We start from the raw sequence: 21,043 nt of genomic DNA, 5'->3' as shown, positions 1-21,043 counted from the left end.
TGCAACCCCCCCAGGACCTTAGGATGATGGGTAGGCAATAAATAAAATAAAATAATTAATGAAAATAATAATAAAAAAGTTGTTGAGCTTTTTTCTTTTACGGAAAACCTCTACGTGGGGCTACCTTTGAAGGTGACCCGGAAACTACAACTAATCCAGAATGCAGCGGCCAGACTGGTGACTGGGAGCAGCCGCCGAGACCATATAACACCGGTCTTGAAAGACCTACATTGGCTCCCAGTACGTTTCCGAGCACAATTCAAAGTGTTGGTGCTGACCTTTAAAGCCCTAAACGGCCTCGGTCCAGTATACCTGAAGGAGCGTCTCCACCCCCATCGCTCTACCCGGACACTGAGGTCCAGCACCGAGAGCCTTCTGGCGGTTCCCTCACTGCGAGAAGCCAAGTTACAGGGAACCAGGCAGAGGGCCTTCTCGGTAGTGGCGCCAACCCTGTGGAACGCCCTCCCACCAGATGTCAAAGAGAACAACAACTACCAGACTTTTAGAAGACATCTGAAGGCAGCCCTGTTTAGGGAAGCTTTTAATGTTTGATGTATCACAGTATTTTAATATTCTTTTGGAAGCCGCCCAGAGTGGCTGGGGAAACCCAGCCAGATGGGCGGGGTATAAATAATAAATTATTATTATTATTATTATTATTATTATTATTATCAGAATCCAAAATCCCCCCCCCCCGATAAATGGCAGCCCTAAATAAAAGATAGAAAAAGGATTTGTAATCTCCCCATGCGGAAATATCTTAGTCCCCATGTTCTCAGGAACTGGATTTTGGATCATGATGTTGATCAAGACAAAGCATCTGTGGTTGATGCTTCCCCCCCCCCCAATCTGGTACACCTAAAATCAAGATCAATCATTCAAGGCGCCGTTATTTCTATTCACAGCTCCTCGGAGCTTTTACAAAACCTAGGTTTCGGCAGATGCCCTCAGCATATTTGGACAGGAGACACCTTGGAATCTCAGTTGCAGAATGGATATGGATATTCAGTTGTAATCAGATCTAAAATATTATGCATATCTCCATGCATATCTGCTTTTCTTTTATTGATTTGATAATTGCAACGAAGTGCAGACATAACAAAGAATCAAAAATTTAAGCCATTAAGTGCTGCAGCATGGAAGGACAAAAGTACAAAGATATAGTACAGGTCCAAAGAAATAATAAAGTATTAACTTATACAAATATTCCTTTTACAAATAATAAAGATTTATAAAAATAAAAGTATTATGCACCTATGGATAATAATATTATTCTCATTATTGAGAATAAAGATTACATATAGTCTTTAGGAATAAAATTTGCGTAATAAAATTTGCTGTTCTGCCCTTTCCATTTGGAGCCCAAAGAGAGATATTTATCCCCTATTCTTCAGCTGTATTCAGAATGTCTAGCTGATAAACACATTACACATTCGGTAGCTAAACTTGCACTGTCAAGAATTATCATGTATTATAAATCTTAACACAATGTTTCGTTACCCTTGCTGGATGGCACACATGGCTACTAATGGTTGTCCTGTGACTTTCTGCAACGTGCATCTCCTTTAATTCATGCATTGCTTTAGAAACTATATAATTTTTGTACTGGAAATGCCTTTGGCTGTGTTCAATAAAGCTGACTGTCAGCGCAGCAGCAGCAGTAGCAGCTGGTGGCTCCCTTGCTCAATGGGAGGAAAAGGCACTCTGCATGTGCTCAGGTAAACTCTTTTAATATTCCCACTGGCTAGAATATTGGACACAATTTGCTGACTGGGACAAATAAATAAATTCTGGTCCAAGCTGGGCAGCAATCATATTTCTCATTTCATAGAGTCACAGAATTGAAGAGTTGGAAGGCCCCCAAAGGATTATCCAGTCGAACCCCCTCTGCAATGCAAACTTTTCTGCAAAGACAAAATTTAGAATACATCAACCAACAATCAGAAAGGGGGGGGTCCTTTCCTGCTGCTCTTCAATCTCTATTCAGAGGTATTATACAACTAATTTCAAATCATGCATGCAAACCAAAGCTTAAAACAGAGAAGCAGCGCAGAATTCATCCAGCAAAACCCCATCAATGGTCTACCTGCAATCTGAAAAATGCACAGAACTTTTGTTGATATTTGGGACAACTCACATGTCGTATCGTGAAGTGTAGAAGGTAACAGAGTCACTCCTGGATGGGAGATCACGTTTCTTCAGTGAAACAAAGCAGCTGGTAAGCCTAGGCTTACATTTCCAATCTTTGGAGGCACCAGATTTGGAAAAAAAACGCTCCATCATCAATGCCTGAGCCAAAAGCACAGCAAGAATCCTATAGACTCAAGAACACCAGACTCTTCCCTCAGCAAGTGAGGCAAGTGTGGAACCAATGTGGAAGGAAAACGCCTATGCGTCCATACAACGAGAGAGACAGACAGACAGAGAGAGATATCTCAGTGCCTCTCCAAGAACACATACCAAGGGGGATGTACACGGTCAAGGCAACAACTGACATCAGGCATGCGCCTTCCCTGTACTCCTTTTGGCGAAGGCTAGAAGCATTTTTGTTTAGGCAAGCCTATCTAGATATGTGGAATGCTGAAATGCAATTTAGTTATATTTCAGCTCAATTGTCAATTTTAACTGTATTTTGAATTATTATTTTTGTAAACAAACATACAGATGCTTGCAGCTTTGTCCAATGTCCGTTGTTTTAATGCTTTGTTCTCCTGTAGAATGCTTAGAGATTCTATTTGCTGTCAAGAAGGCAAGAGCCAGTGTGGGGATGAGGACCTGGAAGAGACCAGGACTCAAATCTCACCCACCTACCCACTTGGCCGTGAATCTCATTAAATGAGGGGCTGAGCCATGCACACCACACCTTGAGCTCTTTAAGAGGAAAAGGTAGGATGGAAATGCAATGAATAAATGACTGAACTGATTGTTTTATTTTAAACCCTACTCAGCATATCTGGACAATGTGTTTTGTGTGCTTCTTACATTGATCATAACAATAAAGATTTGAAGACAGAAAGGATAGTTTGTTTATTTATATATCACATTTAGATCCCTTCTTTTTTCCTCCAAGGAGCGAAAGGTGGCACACATGGTTTATCCCCCTCCTCATTTAACGCCCACTACAATCTTGTGAGGTAGGTTAGGCTATAAGAGGCAGTGACCGGGGCTCCATGGCCAAGTGGGGATTTGAACTCTGGCCTCCCAGGTCCTAGTCCAAAACTTTAACCACTACGCCACACTGGCTCTTAAAGGTTTAAAGGTTGGGCTCTTAAAGGTTTAAAGGTTGAGCTCTCTTCCAGGTCCTGGAATCCCACCGAACTGGCAAATGGATCTTACTTGAACACTAGCAGTGGGAGAGCATCCTCCACCAACCCTGAGGCAGCAGGCCAAATTGCAGTGGCGGGACAAAGGGAGGCTATGTGCAACAGAGGGGAGTTGCTAGAGGCTCTGGAGCAATAACTGTGAGCTGCAGCTGCCCCTGAGAATCTGCCTCACACTGTCTAATGAGAGGGTTGGGCTTGCTGAACACACCACCAGGTTCTAATTCAGACTACAGTGGTGCCTCGCAAGACGAAATTAATTCGTTCTGCGAGTTTTTTCGTCTTGTGAATTTTTCGTCTTGCGAAGCACAGATATGCATTGACGGTTTTAAGAAAAAGGCGCAAGACGTTTTCGTCTTGCGAAGCAAGCCCACAGGGAAATTCGTCTTGCGAAGCAACTCAAAAAACAAAAAACTCTTTCGTCTTGCGAGTTTTTCATCTTGCGAGGCATTCATCTTGCGAGGTACCACTGTATATTCAACGAAACCCTTGCTCAACCATGCAGTACACCACAAGAGCAGCCACAGAGAGCTGACAGCATCCTGCTGCAGAGTGTGGTTTCTGTTCATGGAGAGCAAAAGGGAAAGGCATGGAAGAGGGTACCCTGGAACATTTCCCATAATCCTCTGCAATGGGCAAGCATTCTGTAGTGAATAAATTGATGTGGCACTTGTGCCCTGGGGGAAGTAAGTTTGAAAGCCACAGACGTCCACAGCAGGAGCCATAGCTAACTGAGGAGTACAGCATCTGCTCTGCATGAAGAAGGTGCCAATTCAATTCTCAATGGGATCCCTAGGTATCTTATGCCCAACACCCAGGAGAACCGCTGCCACTCAGTGTAGACCATACTGAGATAGACAGAGCATCAGCTCTGACTATCACAGCTTTCTACAGTCTATTATTTTAGTTATTTGCTTAACTTACAAATATAACTGCTCTTTGTTATCAAATTCCAGGATGGTTTACAAAGAAAAAAACCCACTGAAACAGTAGTAAGCAAAAATCACAAATACTGTACAACATTCCCATAGTAACCTCCCTGCAACAATGCCAAACAGAAAACATGTCACTCAAGAGGCTGGTAAAAAGATGAGCAAGTGTTTGTTTATATATATCAGTCTCTAACAAACTCTAAAACATACTCCAGCAGGGAGCCGGAGTAACAAATGTGCTACACCAGCAAAATATCTTTCTCTGGTTGCCACAAGATCTACACTGGTAGTCAATAGGAGCAACCAAGAAGGAATGATGCACAGATCTAAGTGAATGGGAAGCTTGACTGAGCTGACTGCTGCTAGCCTGAGTGATGACCCAGTAACTGCTATGTAAAACCACCAGCAGGAGAATTACCACTCTAGTAACCTCTATCCTGGGTCAGGCCTCTCACATCCCTTTCTGCCTACAGCACTTTTCAGCGACAGGTGCAGCTATCAGGAAGTCCTCTTGTTCCTCCAGCTGTTTTTAAGGAAAGCCAGTTTCACATTAGGACGGCTACTGGCCACCATGATGGCCATGTTTTGCCTCCAGTGTCAGAGACAGAAATGGTTCTGAATACTAGTTCCTGGAAACCACAGTAAGGAAAAGGGCTCTTGAGCATCTGGTTGGCCACTGTGAGAACAGAATGCTGGACTAGATGGGCCATTGGCCTGCATCCTGCAGGCTCCTTATTTTCTCTTGATTCCCATTAGCGAAGTACAAAACCGAGACACCACCTGAAAATACCACAAGTTCCCAAGGATGGTTTGTGCAGACAGGTAAGGAAAAAGCTGAGAAGAAATTCTCAAAAGCGCCAGCAAAATACAGTAAGCCCACAACTTATGTGCATTTAACTTGTGTGCAATCAACAGTTATGTATGTTGCAAGAAAAATTAAAAGGGGGTTGACAGGGTGCAGGGTTCCAGGAAAAATGACTTTGGCAATCTGGCGTGCCACTGAACCCAATGTGTCTTGACTATAAGCGATTTTAGCTTTGGGCGTTGTCCTTGGAACATAAGCCCTGTGTATGTTGCGGGCTTACTGTAGCTTGTTCTGGGCCCTTTGAGGACCTTGGGCTGATTTGCTCCCTTTCTTTGGTTTCATGCATGAAAGGCAGGCTGCTTACCTGAAAGATCCATATTCAGGAGGATGCTGGTACCTCATCAGTGGCCCGTCAGCTCGGCCTTGCTGACCCAGGCGGTGGTCGCTGTAGAAATGCCCGGGGTCCATCTGCTTACAGCTCATCGGAGGGGTGGGCATGTTTTTGTAGGGGTACTCGGGAGGAGGCCCCCTGTGCTCCATCCCTTTCATATTTGGCTGGGGCGGGGCTGTCACAGAGTTCTTGTAGAAGTCGTTGGTCTGCTGGGAAGAGAGCGGGGAGAGCGGGGCGCTTGTGACTGGCGCGTGGGCCTTCACACCACTGGTGGCCAGAGACAGCTGCATCAGCCTCTCGCTCAGGGAGCGGACGTGCCCTTGCTTTAGGTCCTTGAGTCCTTCGTCCTGGTGGACCTTCCCAGGGCTCACACGCTGGACTGTCGGGCGCCCCTCAGTCCTCATCTTCTGGTTGGAGACCCCCGTCACATAAAATGCCGCCCCAACGCTGGCGTGCTGTTGGCCCCTGAAGTACTGGGACTGGACTTTCGCTTCCTCATAGGTTGGGAGGTCTTCGCTGTTCTGGAGCCTTGGGGAGAGCTGCTTCTCCATGACACTGTTGTCCATTTGTATTTCCTGGCCCTGGGGCTCCTGGCGGGCAACATGGGCTCCGGCCTGGTGGTCCTGAGGGCTCAGCCCTTCGCTTGGAGCCCCTGGGCTCCCGTTGCTGGCGAAAGTGGGTGCGTTGCCCGTAGCTTGGTGGTGCAAAGCGAGGAGGTTGCGGCTGTCGTTTGGGTTCCCATATCGCAGCTGCTCCTGCAGCAGGCGCTGTAAAACTGTCGTGGCCGTTTGCTCGTCTGAATTCCTCATCTCAACTGCGAGGCCTCGGGGGTGGAATGCGAAAGGGGGCGCGCAGGCTGCCCGTGACCTGGAAAGGAGGGAAAGAAAAGAGGGGATTGTTGGCCTACATGTTGAGTGAGAAAGATGGAAGTTCGGAGGGAGAAGGCAGAAAACCCCATACCTTTCCTTATTCAGCGAGTGGGGCTTAACAAAAAGATTGCCATTAGCACCTTGGAACCAGTTTGTCTATGAGACTGCCTTACCCTGACTGCTTCAATCTGTGGCATTAGCACTATTACGGGCGCTGCCTGTTCCACATTTGCAAGAAATCAATCTTTTAGTGTTGCTGGACCTATAGTCTGGAACTCCCTGCTTATTGATATCAGGCAAGGCACCTTCAATGCACTCTTTCCAGTGCCTGCTAAAAACATTTTTGTTTAGACCTACCTGCGCAGACATGTAGAATGCTGACACACGTTTTAATCTGTTTTTCATTTATTGCTGCTTTAATCTTTTATATGTTTATAAGAGGGTTTTTTTTTTTTTTACTATTTTTAGTGATAATTTTATTGCTTTGTTCCCTTTGTAAACCACGTTGAAGGGTTGTTGCGGATTTTTTTTTTTAAATAATCAAGCCATGTCTAAATTTATAATTAAATTCAGACAAAGGGATTTATCTGAGAAGGTGGTCTGAAATAAGAGCCACAAGGAGCGTCAAGAGACTAGCCATAGGTTTGATTGCTAAAATACAGACAGCGTCTATACTGTCAAGTTCACACCATCATGTTGAACTATGGTTGAAACCTCATTTTCAGACATGGCTAAAAAATTCCCACTTTGCTCTCTCTCCCCTCCCTCCCCCCGCCCACTGCCACAACTCCTGCTATGTTGCCAGGAAAAGGGACAGAGTTCATGGCTGTGCGGTTTCTTTTGGAAAAAGCAAACTTCCAAGCAGTAAGCTCCTTATTTGCTCCTTGTTTGGAGAAAAACAAACCAAAAGCCCAAGTTTGGACATTGCAACAAGCTAGTCCACTGGTTCCCTAACAGTTTTGGCCCATCAGCCCCTTGGTTCCAATAAGCTGGTGCCCATTCCCCACCAACCTTACCTTATAAAGAATGTTATTTAGAATAGCGGTTTTCATAATCCACTAAGGAATATAATAAGATAATAAAATTTGGAACAGTATCAGTTACTTGCATATTTATTCAAAATCCAACAAAAACTGTTCTGTTTAATTGATCCAACCAGACCAGGGGTAGGCAACCTAAGGCCTGGGGGCCAGATGCGGCCCAATCGCCTTCTCAATCCGGCCCATGGATGGTCCGGGAATCAGCCTGTTTTTACAGGAGTAGAATGTTTCCTTTTACAGTGGTGCCTCGCAAGACGAAATTAATTTGTTCCGCGAGTCTCTTCGTCTAGCAGTTTTTTCGTCTTGCGAAGCAACCCTATTAGTGGTTTAGTGGCTATTAGCGGCTATTAAAGGCTTAAGGGATTAGCGGATTAGCTGCTAAAAGGCTAGTAGCGGTTTAGCGGCTTAGAAAAAGGGGGTGGGGAGCGGAAAAAAATCTCAAGACTCGCAAGACATTTTCGTCTTGCGAAGCAAGCCCATAGGGAAATTCGTCCTGCGAAGCACATCGAAAAACGGAAAACCCTTTCGTCTAGCGGGTTTTCCGTCTTGCGAGGCATTCGTCTTGCGGGGTACCACTGTATTTAAAATGCTTCTCTGGGTTATTTGTGGGACCTGCCTGGTGTTTTTACATGAGTAGAATGTGTGCTTTTATTTAAAATGCTTCTCTGGGTTATTTCTGGGGCATAGGAATTCATTCATTCATTTACTTTTTAAAAATATAGTCCGGCCCACCACAAGGTCTGAGGGCCGGCGGGCCGGCCCACGACTGAAAAAGGTTGCTGACCCCTGAACCAAACTGATGAACTTGATCCAGTGACAGCAGCTTTTCAAAGTCTGAGCGTCATTTACACCCTCAGCGCCTCCTGCTGTCCCCTTGCCTCTTAGAACCCCCTTACATAATCCCACCTCTACCAGGTAGTGATACTGCCCCTTTGGGAACCACTGAACTAGACTCTGACTTGTTTCCTGGCAGCAGCAGGAGTAGAGAAGGAGCACAGAAATGATTGTTAAATGTAAACAAGGTGGAGAGCTTAACACTTTGTTTTGCACTGGGTAACCCATGAGGAACCAGAGTGGTTCTAAGCTCTCCGCCTTGCTTGCTGGGCAAGACTCAATTTGTACACAGGCTCTGGGAGAACAGGGAATTCTCTCTTTCTAACCCTCATTCACTAGTTGTGGGGCAATTTCTGGGATCGTATGCTAGAAACAATTAGAAATGTCATCAATCAATCAATACCAAAAAAATGTTATATGGTTGTATAAAACAATACAAATAAACCAATCCAATTTAACAGCTTAAAACTAAGCAGGAGAGGGAATAATGCCTAACACAGTAAAAATATTTTTTTTAAAGTAATATACCAATCATCCACACTCTCCAGAGGATGCAATTATTTCTAAGAGTTTGTATCCAAGATTAAATCTTCAAAGATCCAGAGGTCATGGCCACTAAAAAGTCCCCAGTTTCTAGCTGTTTTCTGCAACTCAGGAGCACCCCCTTGCAACCAAGTTGAGATTTCCTGCTGCGAGATTTGGGACTCTCCTCTGGTTGGGTAGAAGAGCCGAAGACAGCCTTTCAGCCCACTCTCCAGAAAGCCTTTTGATGTGCTGAAGAGGAAAACTTTCAATTGTTGTACGATTTGCATAAGCAAGCAAACAAACTGCTTGCGCAGTAAAATGGACTACTTCTCTCTTGGGCCAGGAGCAGGAGGTGAGATCTGGCTGATTTTCACCCCTTAAATCACTAACTTTGCAGGTAACAACTGATGGTATCTTCTGGGGAATTTCAGATAGTCTCTCAGTGTGAGACCAATTGAGGTTTGCAAGTTTTACTTGTGGACCTCTTGCTGTGCTGGCTGGTTATTTAAGGGGTTTCTAATTGGTTCTGGTTTTGCTTCTCAAAACGGCTCTAGCAGCAAAGCAGTGCCTCTCTTCTCTTGCTTTGGCTTTCATTTCTTCTAATAATAATATTTTTGCTGGCTTCCCTGCAGAATAACTGTTTCCCCCCTTTATTTGGGTTCTGCTGCATCTCTCTTTTCCCCCCTAGGAATGCAGGGCTGGGGAGAGCAGACTGAAAATTATGACAAAAAAGGAAGATTTCCTTTGGGTTTCCTTTCCTGATCCAATAGTCACCTTTGACTGGACTTAACTGTCCAGGAGTCATTTACCTTTACCCTTTCTGTGTACCTACCCATTCTGAAGTTTTATTTTGTGTATCTGATGGTGTGTTTGGTATGGAGCAGGGAGTGAAAGTAGGGTAAATATTCTTATATCTTGAAATAGATAAGAAAACCATTCTGGTTTAATTCATCGTTCCGGTCCTATCCATCTGTGATAGTGAGTTAAATTTACTGGATGCATGTTGTCTGCTTTTTGAACCTAGGTTTGCAGCATCTTTCTAGTCCTTTCTGGAGATCACAGAATCATAGAGTTGGAAGGGACCCTGAGGATCATCCATAGCTGTCAACGTATCCCCTTTTTAAAGGGAAATTCCCTTATTCCGAATAGGATTTCCCTTAAAAAAAGGGGAAAGTTGACAGCTATGGGATCATCTAGTCCAGCAAAGTTTGCTGATGACACTAAGTTGTACAGGGTTGTTGTTGTTGTTGTTGAACTAAAAGAGGCTATGAGGGGACCAAAAGGATCTCTCCAAATGGGGTGAATGAGAATTAAAATCACAAAACTGGTTCAATGTTAACAAGTGTAAAGTGATGCCTGCTGATTCTAACATTACATATGTTACTGAGGTCTGAGCTGGTGGTGACTGACCAAGAATGACATCTTATGGTCATAGTGGATGGATCAATTAAGATGTTGATCCAGTTGTGGCAGCGGTAAAAAAAAAAGGGGGGGGGATTAAAGTTTAGGGATCATTTTGAAAAGGATTGAAAACAGAACTGGCAATATCATAACCGCTTTATACAAGTCTATGGAGCAACTGCTCTAGAAATACTGTTTATAATTCTGGTCGCCACATCTCTTAAAGGATATCATAATGCTGGAAAAATTTAGAAAAAGGCATAAAACCTCAATCCTGTTGTCGTTACTCTTGAATATCACATTTCCAGAAGGCATGGATTGAAATATTCATCTTCTCTCCCCTCCTCTCCCAAGGCATGCAAAGGAGAAATTTATAAGATGGTAGCTGAATGGGAATGAGATGCAAAAAATACGGCCAGTGATAATTACAGCTTAATTGTATGTTCAATAAGCGGTGAGATCAAACATGGGAGAAGTGGGGGTTTTTGGGTTGCGGAGAACGATACAGCTCCTTGCCAAGGGTGCAAACAACCCTTGACATGCCTCTGTCACTGAATTCAACTGCGACTTAGCTGTCCAAAACCATGTGTAGGTTTATCACATTATCCAGGTTCTCCAGCAAAGTATCCTTGGATCGTTCATATATACAGGGATAATTGAGAGACCTCATGGATTGACCTCCATAGAAATTTAATCAAACAGGACCGTGCCACCATCATCACAAGAAAGCCAAAACACTGCTGGGATATTTTAGGAAAGATTTCAAAACAATATTGTGAAAAATGAATAGGCTGAATGTGTGACTCTGCTCCTGAAAATATTTTAAGAACCAACTCCTGGATCGGTTGCTAGGGGGAGTATTAGAAAACAAATTGCAGTCCATTTAGCAAATAAATTAGTATTACACACTACTGTAATGATAATAGTGCTACCTTCTTATAATCGGTTTATGGATTTAGCACAAGTAATACATAAAATATCATTGTCATATCAAGTAGTGTTTCTTACTAATCTAGAACAATATGTTACACCCAGACCAGTATTTATAAATATTAATTATTCAAATGACTTGTGGTCGGCACCTAAGGCTGAATCCCATTTATGTTTGCCCAATTAACAATTGCTATGAAAAATGTGATATTAAAAATGTGTCACTGAAATACAGCTTTGCATACATAAAAAAGAATGCCAAGACACTGCATTTTAAAAGCTCACTCTGAAACCCGGTAAGGGAGGGCAGTGAAGAGCTCCTGGCTCACCCCTGCTTGCTCCTTCTGCCTGCGGTCAAACCTATCTTGCCGCGGTTGGCAAACTAAGATACAAGCATTTTCCAACAGAGATTTATACAGCCACATGAAAGCTGCCCACAGTTATCTTCTTGCTGGGAAAAGATTGTGGAGGCCTTTGATGTACCTTAGAAAACAAACTTAAATTGGCGACTCCAGCAGCATGAAGTGGGAGTTCTGATATGAGAGATGACGACAGTCCCTCTTTTCTTCCTTAGTCAAGAGTGGCAGCGTATTTTTGGGTCCCTTGAAATTTGGGTTAGCTTGGCAATTCCTTGACACTTTAGAAAATTCTGAAAAACAAGAAATGGTGGAAACTGATTAAATAAGGCAGTATTAGAAAACAGCTACTAACTTAACTCTGGAGGCATGGTGAGATAGGCTATGCAACACAGCCCTTATAGAGAAATGAATGAAGCATCTTAGCATGCTCAGGAACACAAAGGCCAACGGTGATTTTGAAACTGTATGGCCCCTGGCCCATGTATATTCAGTGTGCTGGAAAGGGCAGTGCTGCCCCCCACTCACAGCTGCCCACAGCTTCCTCTGGGCAAATCTGTTAAGACAGAGAGTAGAACTGTAGAGTTGCAAGGGACCCTGAGGATCATCTAGTCCAACCCCCTGCAATGCAGGTATATGTAGCTGTCCCATAGGGGATCAAATATGAAACCTTGGCATTATCATCACTCTAGACAATGGAGACATTTAACTGATGTGATCCACTCTAAACTATTTAAAAATTTAATGTTTGGCTGCATTTCTTACATAGTATACGCATGGAATGTTTATTGGGGGTTAGGGATAACATGTTTATGTTTGTTACGTGTCCTTTTAGAAACTGAAAAATAAAGTTAAGAATTGTTGGGATTTTTTTTAAGGAAACATTCCTACTTTCATCTGCGGCATTTGATAACACTGCATCCAGTTTTGACACGCTTGATTCAAATGATGCATTAAAAAGATATTACTTTAAGCAAAAGGAAGTGCAGTAAACAGCACCTATTTCTAGGTAAAGAAGCACATTTTCTTCTTAAGTTCCGACCCTAAGCGAAATAAATCTGAGCAGATCAGAATCAGTTAAAATTAAAATCTAAGTAAGTTGAATGCTGCCAATGTCAGTTCTGACACAAATACAAACGCTTCAGGTTGCGTTTCTTCATGTTACGGAGTGCCGAAACCTGGAAGTACCGGAATGGGTTACTTCCAGGTTTCGGTGGTCGCGCATGCACAAAAGAGCTAAACCGCGCTTTGCGCATGCGCATAAGTGCCAAATCACAACCCATGCGTGCGCAGACACGGGTTGCGAACACTGCGGGTTGCGAACGTGCATCCCGCACGGATCACGTTTGCAAACTGAGTGTCCACTTTAAGGCACTAGAGCCTTTCCGGACCCCCCCCCCCAGTGGCCCATAGCACCCCAGACGATAAAAGAGCTGACCTCAACGCTAGAGAGGCACGTTATCTGTAGGGCAAGGGGGCTGGTCTCCCAATGATAACTACATTAGCCTCTCTCCATTGCACTTAAATTATTAGCAGTCCAGCAGAAAGAACAGAGTCTCACCAATGACTCGGGTCCTGCTAGAGAGGATCCCACAAGGCATCTTGTTGGCCATGTGAGAAGAGGATGCAGGACTAGATGGGCCACCGGGTATTCAGCAGGGGCTCTTCTTACATAATTACGGAAGCCACCAGAGAGTGCTCTTATCCTCAGATCCTGATTGTGGACTTCTCATTGGGGCATTTGGTTGGCCACTGTGAGAAAAGGTTGCTGGGCTAGATGGGCTATTGGTCTGATCCCACAGGCTCTCCCTCTGTTCTTATGTATTTGTCACTTGCAACCAAAAATAAAAGCTATGGGAACAGGCAGCTGAGCCTTGTGCGACAGACGTTGTTTTGGCTGGCAGGAGTGTGTGCATGTGTGTATGCAAGCATGTGATAACAGCAGCTGTTTCTGCAATGTGAAAGGATTTTGGAGCATGTTGTTTGTATGCATTTGGTCTTTGGAGGAAGAGCTGGTATTCGGGGGGGGTGAGTAAAGGAGATGTGCTTTAATTTACCAATCCTCCTAACACCCTACTCTTCTGCCAAAATTGATCAAGGATTTATTACAAAACTCTCTCTCTCTGTGTGGGGTGGGGTGGGTGGGTGTTCCATAACCCATTTGAGTTGGACACCCCTTCTCTACATTCTAGCAAATTGTGAGGAACAAAATCAGTAACTAAAGGACACAGGTTGAGTGACAATATGCCATTGTTTTATTTCTTATTCAAATATTGAGGGAGACAGTCACTCAGCACCACCAGTATATGCAAATGCCTGGCTCATTTAAGACTTTACAGAAACTGTTCTGAATAATGATGGAACTCTGAACTATAGATATGTTATAAAGCAAGATGAGTTGGCAGAGGAACTGAGGAAGGGTGCCAAATAGCATCTTGGAATGTCTTTTAAAAGCATATATAAAAAGTAGGTATTGCAATAACAATTATTATTTCACCCAAGTTCAAGTCTTTATTTTGTGATTAAACACACAGAGAATCTCTATTGAGCTACTGATTGTATGGATTCTGTGGCTAAACCCAAGAAAATAATCAAATTTAAATTGGTTAAATAAGAAGCGACATGACAGAAGTTTATGAAATTATGCATGCCATGAGAAATTTGGTAACGAGACAAATTCATGGAGGAGAGGGCTGTGGGTGGCTACTAGCCATCATGGCTATGCTCTGCCTCCACAGCTGGAGGCAGTAATGCTTCTGAATACCAGTTGCTGGAAACCACAGGAGGGAGAGCTCTTGCACTCAAATCTTGCTTGTGGGCTTCCCATTGGGGCATTTGGTTGGCCACTGTGAGAGAAGGATGCTGTAGATGGGACACTGCCTTGAACCCGAAGGTTCTTCTTATTTTCCTAAAACAAATCTCCTCCTGCTAGATTCAGAAGGATGTACCAGTGTTTGGCACTCTGCTGCCCCCCCAGATGTTTTGGACTGCAATTACCATCAGCCGCAGCCAGCACAACTGCCGGGAAAAGGCTTCCTAAAGACATCTGCCAACAAACATTCCAGCAAAGGTAAATCCAAGTCTTAGAACAACAGAAAAGCAGAACCTTTCTGGCATGTTTTACAAGGAGCTTACTAAAACCATTCTTACTTCAGCTGTCCATTTAAAAAAAAAAAAATGCCCAAAGCCACTCACAACACAAACATAGTTAAAATAACAAGCAGTGAAGGGAAATACAAGGGAAACGGGGGGGCGGGGGACAGATTCAGACTGAAATACAAAGACTAAAACCTTAACAGACCAGCTGGTCAAATATCTGCTGTAAAAGAAAAGTCCTCCTCTTGCAACAGAGGACCACAAGAAAGGAGGGCCAGGCAGGACCCAGTAGGAGAGTGGTGGCGAACCTATGACACGCATGCCAGAGAGGGCACTCAGAGCCCTCTCAGTGGGCACGCGCGCAGTTGCCCCAGCAGGGCCGAACCAGCCTTCCCTCACTCAGCACCGGGCCCGCCAGAGCTGGAGGAGGGGGTGGTTGCTGTTGTGGCAGCGGCAGCGGCAGCGGAGGGACCCAGCGCTGGTGGGCGGCAGGTGCCTGCTTGCTTGCTGCCCGGCCTGCCTTCACTCACTAGGAAAATTAAGTGTGGCACTCAAAATGGAAGTTATACTCAGAACAGAGCATGTTCGGCTTCCGAAAAACATTCCAAAACCGGAACACTCATTTCTGGGTTTGAAGTGCTCAGGTTCCAAGTAGTTTGAGAACTAAGCTGTTCAAAAACTGAGGTACCACTGTATTAATTTTTCCCAATTTGAACTGTATTTCTTTTTCCCAATTTGAACTGTATTTATTTTTCCCAATTTGAACTGTATTTATTTTTCCCCCAGTGGTGATTTTCTTGAGTCAATATGAGAGTATCCCTAAACATTTTTTTAGAAAAATAGAACTGAGTTATACCATAAAATTATATATCAATGGAAAGAAAATTTAATGAAGAATGTAATGCAATAACTTTTATGAAGGATTATTTATTAAAACAGTGGTCATAAAGAAGAAACATGAAACATACAGGGGGGAAAAAGAGATATACAGGTTAAATTGCTGTGTTGGCACTTTGTGATAAATAAGTGGGTTCGGAGTTGCAGTTTGGGCACTCGGTCTCTAAAAGATTTGCCATCACTGCACTAGGAAGACAGTTCCACGGACTTGGAATGGCCACAGAGAGAGACCACATCCCAAACAGACACACTGCTCAGATGCTGGTGGGATGCAAAGGGCAGCCTTTCCAGAAAATCTTAAGGACAAGTTCATCAGGGGAAAGAGAGTTCTTGAAGCACCCTGGTCCCAAGTCATTAATGATTCAAAAGGTCATAGCCCGCATTTCAGATTTTGGCCTGAAAACAGACTGGGAATCAGTGTAGCTGTGGCAGGAAGCGAGTCACAAGCTCTCCAAAACTGGCTGTAATCAGCATTCTGGACTCCTTGAAGTTTCCAAAGGTAGCCCTACTTAAAGTACAGTATGACTGAATCTCACACAGAGGCTCAGTTCCTAGAGTTCTGTGTATACATGAAAATCGCATATACCCAAACCCTTGGAGATGCCCCGACGCCTAGTGTGGGAGGGAGAGAGATAGCTCTCCGTATTCCCAGAGCTAGCACACTGAGCAGGACTTACCCAGCAAGTGGTGCAAAGAGCTTAAAACCTCTTTTCACACAGGGTGAGCCCAAGCAGACCTGGTGCAAAAACGGCTTTTAAGCTGTCCACTTTGTGCAATTTCATCCAGCACGCATGTGGCTGAAACTGTGTAGGTTGAATGCGTGTTAAATGCGCAGAAGGTGCAATTGGTTGATGTGAACAAAGGCATGCGTGTTACCATGCCCATGACTGCATCCAATGTTACATTCCCAGGCTAAGCACCAACTATGGTCAGAACAGGCTGTTCACCTCAGCAAGGAGACTGTTTTGAAGTGGCAGTTCCCCAACTGTTGGCAGTTCCCCAACAGATTCTATGCAGTCACCTTCAAAGACACACACACACAGGTCAGATGGGGTACCTGAATAGAGGAATGCAGCCGTGACAAAGTAATCTGACTCCACCTTTCCAACCTTCCTCCCCCCAGCCTGCTGAGGTACCACAAATCCTAAAGTGAAGGCTCCTAAGTCTTACTGTTAATTGCTTCTGCCAAGCTGTAAGCAGCCCAAATCATTTTTTTCATTAGAAAGAAAGAGGGGCTTTATTTGTATTAGACAACGTGAAAGTCTATTCCTGCCTCTTCGCTGCCATATTCTCTCAGTGTCAACTGGATAATCCCATTTACTTGTTTCACATGCTGTTGTTTTAAACAGACAGACACACATTTCTCTGTTCTCCAGAGTACACTTTGGTCGCCAAAAACATTCCATAGATCCTAGTTTTCAATCTTATAAATCTATTTAAGGGGTGGTGGTAGAGGAGATTACTTCATTGGGTGGGATCAATGAATATTTACGAATAAGCCACAATGCCCAGAAATTCCTCTCTCATGCTGACTGGGATGATTAAGATGACAAAGACTGGCTCCTGATTGTGTGACCAAGTTCAAAATCAATTACCTCCAAAGTCATCACCATTTTCTGCAGGCCTAAATTCCAGCAATATTCAATCGATCAACAGCAACAGCACAATTTTACCTGCCTGCATCAGTCCAATGTACGCCTTAGTGTAATGACCCACATGCTTAAACGTCATGCCCTCACACAAGCTTGTAGTCCCCAACCTGATCTTATCTCTCCTCCATTTTATTCACCATCCTATTCTTTCATTCTTATTTACCGTATTTTTCGCCCCATAAGGCGCACCGGCCCATAGGACGCACCTAGTTTTTTTGGGGGGAAATAAAGGAAAAATAATTTATTTCCCCCCCCCCAGGTGCGGGGCTGGGGCGGGAAGCTGTCCCCCGAGCTTGTGGGGCTGGAGGCGGGGAGAAGCAGGCTTTTCCCGCCGCCAGCCTTCTAACCAAGTCGGGGGACAGCGGGAAAGGTGCGCCGCGCCTCTCCCGCTATCCCCCGAGTTTGCGGGGCTGGCGACGGGGAGAAGCAGGCTTCTCCCCCCCGCCAGCCTTCTAACCAAGTCGGGGGACAGCGGGAAAGGTGCGCTGCACCTCCCGCTGTCCCCCGAGTTTGCGGGGCTGGCGACGGGGAGGAGCAGGCTTCTCCCTCCTGCCAGCATTTTAACCAAGTCGGGGGACAGTGGGAAAGGCGCACTGCGCCTCTCCCGCTGTCCCCCGAGTTTGCGGGGCTGGCGACAGGGAGGAGCAGGCTTCTCCCCCCCCGCCAGCCTTCTAACCAAGTCGGGGGACAGTGGGAAAGGCGCGCCGCGCCTCTCCCGCTATCCCCCGAGTTTGCGGGGCTGGCGATGGGGAGGAGCAGGCTTCTCCCCCCCGCCAGCCTTCTAACCAAGTCGGGGGACAGTGGGAAAGGTGCGCCGCGCCTCTCCCGCTATCGCCCGAGTTTGCGGGGCTGGCGATGGGGAGGAGCAGGCTTCTCCCCGCCGCCAGCCTCCAAACCAGGTCTGGGGACAATGGGATGGCGGCGTTCCGCCTCCCTGCTCTCCCCCGAGCTTGTGGGGCTGGGGGTGGGGCTCTCCTGAAGCCTGGAGAGCGAGAGGGGTCGGTGCGCACCGACCCCTCTTGCTCTCCAGGCTTCAGCGAAAGCCTGCATTCGCCCCATAGGACGCACACACATTTCCCCTTCATTTTTGGAGGGGAAAAAGTGCGTCCTATAGGGCGAAAAATACGGTACTTATTTTTGCTCACCTGTTCATTTCACTGATACTGTGTTTTCCTTTATTTCTCCTTCCTATATTTATCGTCACCTCATTTCCTCCATTTTGAATGGTTATTTCCTGGCTGGGGCCCTCAAGAAGCAGGCCACAGCACTTTCACCTCACATCAGAGACCCTGCAGGCATCTCACCCTGCTTAGACCTGCAGTGCTGCCTCATCACCAGGGAGAGAGTGTCTGATGGTCACATCAACCAGAGCTAGGGAATGGAAACCAGAAGACATGATCCATTGCCATGGGACTGGAAGGGTATCAAGGACATTTGAGGAATGGGTTCATGTTTTTGAAGCAAAGGTGTTGTTAATGGAGCGCAGTGCCTCGGGGGTACTCTCTGGAGAGGGCTACAAACTCATCCTGCAACCGCTTCAATTATCCTAATTCCATGCAGTGCACACTTCAAATGTCAAAAAGGCCACTTGAAAAATATGGAATGAAATAAGCAAGATGTAAGTGATCACATGGGGGATGAAGTACTTGCAAATTATGCCACATACTACTTCCAGAGAGTGCTGCAAGCTACCGTATTTTTCGCACCATAAGACACACTTGAACATAAGACGCACCTAGTTTTTAGAGGGGGAATGCAAGAAAAAAATTATTTAAAGGAAGCCCTGAGCAGAGCCTGTATGCATCCCAGGCTCTGCTCAGCGCTCCCTTTCACAAGTCGTGTGGAGTGGAGTTGCAGGCTTTTCCCCGAGGAGGGAGAAGGGCAGTCTGTCACTGACCGGCTGCCCTTCTCACTCCTTGGGGAAAAGCCCCCAAGAGCTCCACACAGCTCTTTAAAGGGAGCGCAGCTCTTGGGGGCTTTTCCGGGAGGTGGGGGAAGGGACTGAGGGGCTAGGCCAGATGCTAGAACAGCAAGAGGGAGCGCTGCGCAGAGATCCCTCTTGCTGTTCTGGCTTCTGGTATAGCTGCGCAGCCTGCATTCGCTCCATAAGACGCACACACATTTCCCCTTACTTTTTAGGAGGGAAAAAGTGTGTCTTATAGAGCGGAAAATACGGTATTTGTCAGATTGTCTGCTGCAACTGAAACAGTAACAGGCACATACAAGTGCTTCTCCTCTGCTTGCAAAACTAAGAAAAGTGGGCCACAAGATTTGGTGTAACCTGCAATAACCTGCCCTGAAAAGAGCCCAGCCAAGAAATTAATAGGGAAATATTCCTAATTGGAAAGAACAAGTTCACCTCCCTTTGTGGGCAGGGCACCAGGGCAGGCCTGCCCCTATGAGTAATCCAATGTTAGCCATAATAAATAAAACTAGAGGGCTCAAAGGCTTGGGTTAGTAGACTATTATTTCACAGTGGAAGGTTCATACTATTCTCAGAAGGTTCTCAGTATGTTTGAAAAATGCAAGCACAACACAAGCATCCACCTGAGTTGCAAGAGGAAGGAAACTGTGTTGACAGTCTTATGAGAAGTCTCTGAGAATCAGAAGCATTTCTCTGCCCTCAACCCAGCAGTAAACCTCTGAGTGTACATCACACTCAAAGCTATTCCTGAAAGAACCCCCCTTTAGTAAAATGGGGAAGAGTTGTGAAAGTGAATCCATTAGAAAAGGGCTGGGCAAAAAGGACAAATGCTCAGTGTCCTGTTCAGCCTGAGGCATCACTGTCATCAGGCTGTGCAGTACATAATGAAAACTTCAAAAGGTGGCTTCTGCCCAGAACTAAAAATTCCCATAAGCAAACAACAGAGATCAAAAGCAGAGGGGACAGAAATCCTAAAGGACCCAACTCAGAGCCTGTGGAACTCTTGGGGGTTTCTTCAAGTAACCAAGACCCTTGAGGTAGAGCAGAAAAAATAGGAGCATGTTGACAGGAGAGTGAAATGACCAGGAGAAAGGCATGGAATGGAAAGCTTGGCTAAGAAGAATGTTTACAAAACAACGACTTTTCAGCTTTCTGTATAACTAGAGTTAAAAGTCAATTATACTGAAGTGTACACAATTGGTCCCAATTAAGTAAATACAGTGACAAAGAAATGGGCCGCATTGACAATTATTCTGCTTTAGCTACCCCTATCCCAGTTGCCTACCAACTGTGTCTCAGGTGATCACACAGGTGTGGCACCAAGCAGGTGCATGGACAAGGGCCAGTATTACACATCCTCATTCCAGAGAGTGAGAGTCACCCTCACCACCACCTCCTGTTAATTAGAAACAAGAAGTGAGACTGCGGGAGACATACACATATTCTTAGCATGAGCTCAGCTTCCCAGCTCCTAAGGCAACGGAGTCGTACAGGCGAAAGGCATAATGGAAATTGCTCCTATGACCCGGTGATGCAAGGCAAAAGCTCATTTTCAGCAACCACTTGCCATTTTAAGAAAGGAGTTTAAGCTGTAACCACAGCCCATGTGATCTGAGCGTTTCCCAATCAATTAAAGTTCAAAACTGGAGCACCAGAACACATTCAGACCGAAATAATAGTATTATAATAATAATTTGCTGGGCCAAATTCTCCAAAGTGAACCAAACACAGTATGATCACATGTTACATGGGGAGTTCAATTCCAAGAGTTCTGCATATACACGAAATTCATGTATACCCAAACTCTTTGAGCCACCCCTGTGGCTAGCATGTGATGGGGAGAGAGATTTTCCCCAGCACTCCTAGACCCTGTAAGCTAAGTGGGCCTTGCCCAACAAGCAATGCAGAGAGCTTAAAAGCTCTTTCCAAGCCAGAAACCCCAAGTGGACTTGAGATAGCTCAGTCTCTAGAGCATGAGACCATTCATCTCTGGGCCATGGGTTCGAGCCCCATGTTGGGCAAAAGATTCCTAGTGGTCCCAAAAGCTTTTCAGGCAACCCCCCACTCAGTT

General features: G+C 45.2%; 1 protein-coding gene across 9 annotated transcripts in view; it reads right to left on the bottom strand.

Moving 5' to 3' along the window:
- The window catches only part of AMOT (angiomotin), a 73,866-nt gene that overhangs the window by 32,314 nt on the left and 20,509 nt on the right, over positions 1-21,043 (bottom strand). For all 9 annotated transcript variants that reach the window (XR_014507199.1, XR_014507200.1, XR_014507201.1 and 6 more), the window contains 2 exons: positions 11,531-11,696; positions 5,422-6,315 (listed from right to left, as the gene is read on the bottom strand). Coding sequence is in view for 6 of the 9 variants with exons in the window: in XM_083423522.1 (XP_083279648.1) it covers positions 5,422-6,257 (836 nt within the window). In the remaining 3 variants the exon portion in view is untranslated. The remainder of the gene's footprint in view (positions 1-5,421; positions 6,316-11,530; positions 11,697-21,043) is intronic.

This window comes from Podarcis tiliguerta (genome assembly GCF_965153285.1).
Source record: "Podarcis tiliguerta genome assembly, chromosome: Z".
Classification (NCBI taxonomy): domain Eukaryota; kingdom Metazoa; phylum Chordata; class Lepidosauria; order Squamata; family Lacertidae; genus Podarcis; species Podarcis tiliguerta.
Note: the sequence above shows the minus strand (reverse complement) of the source record. Positions and strands in the feature narration are given on the sequence as shown.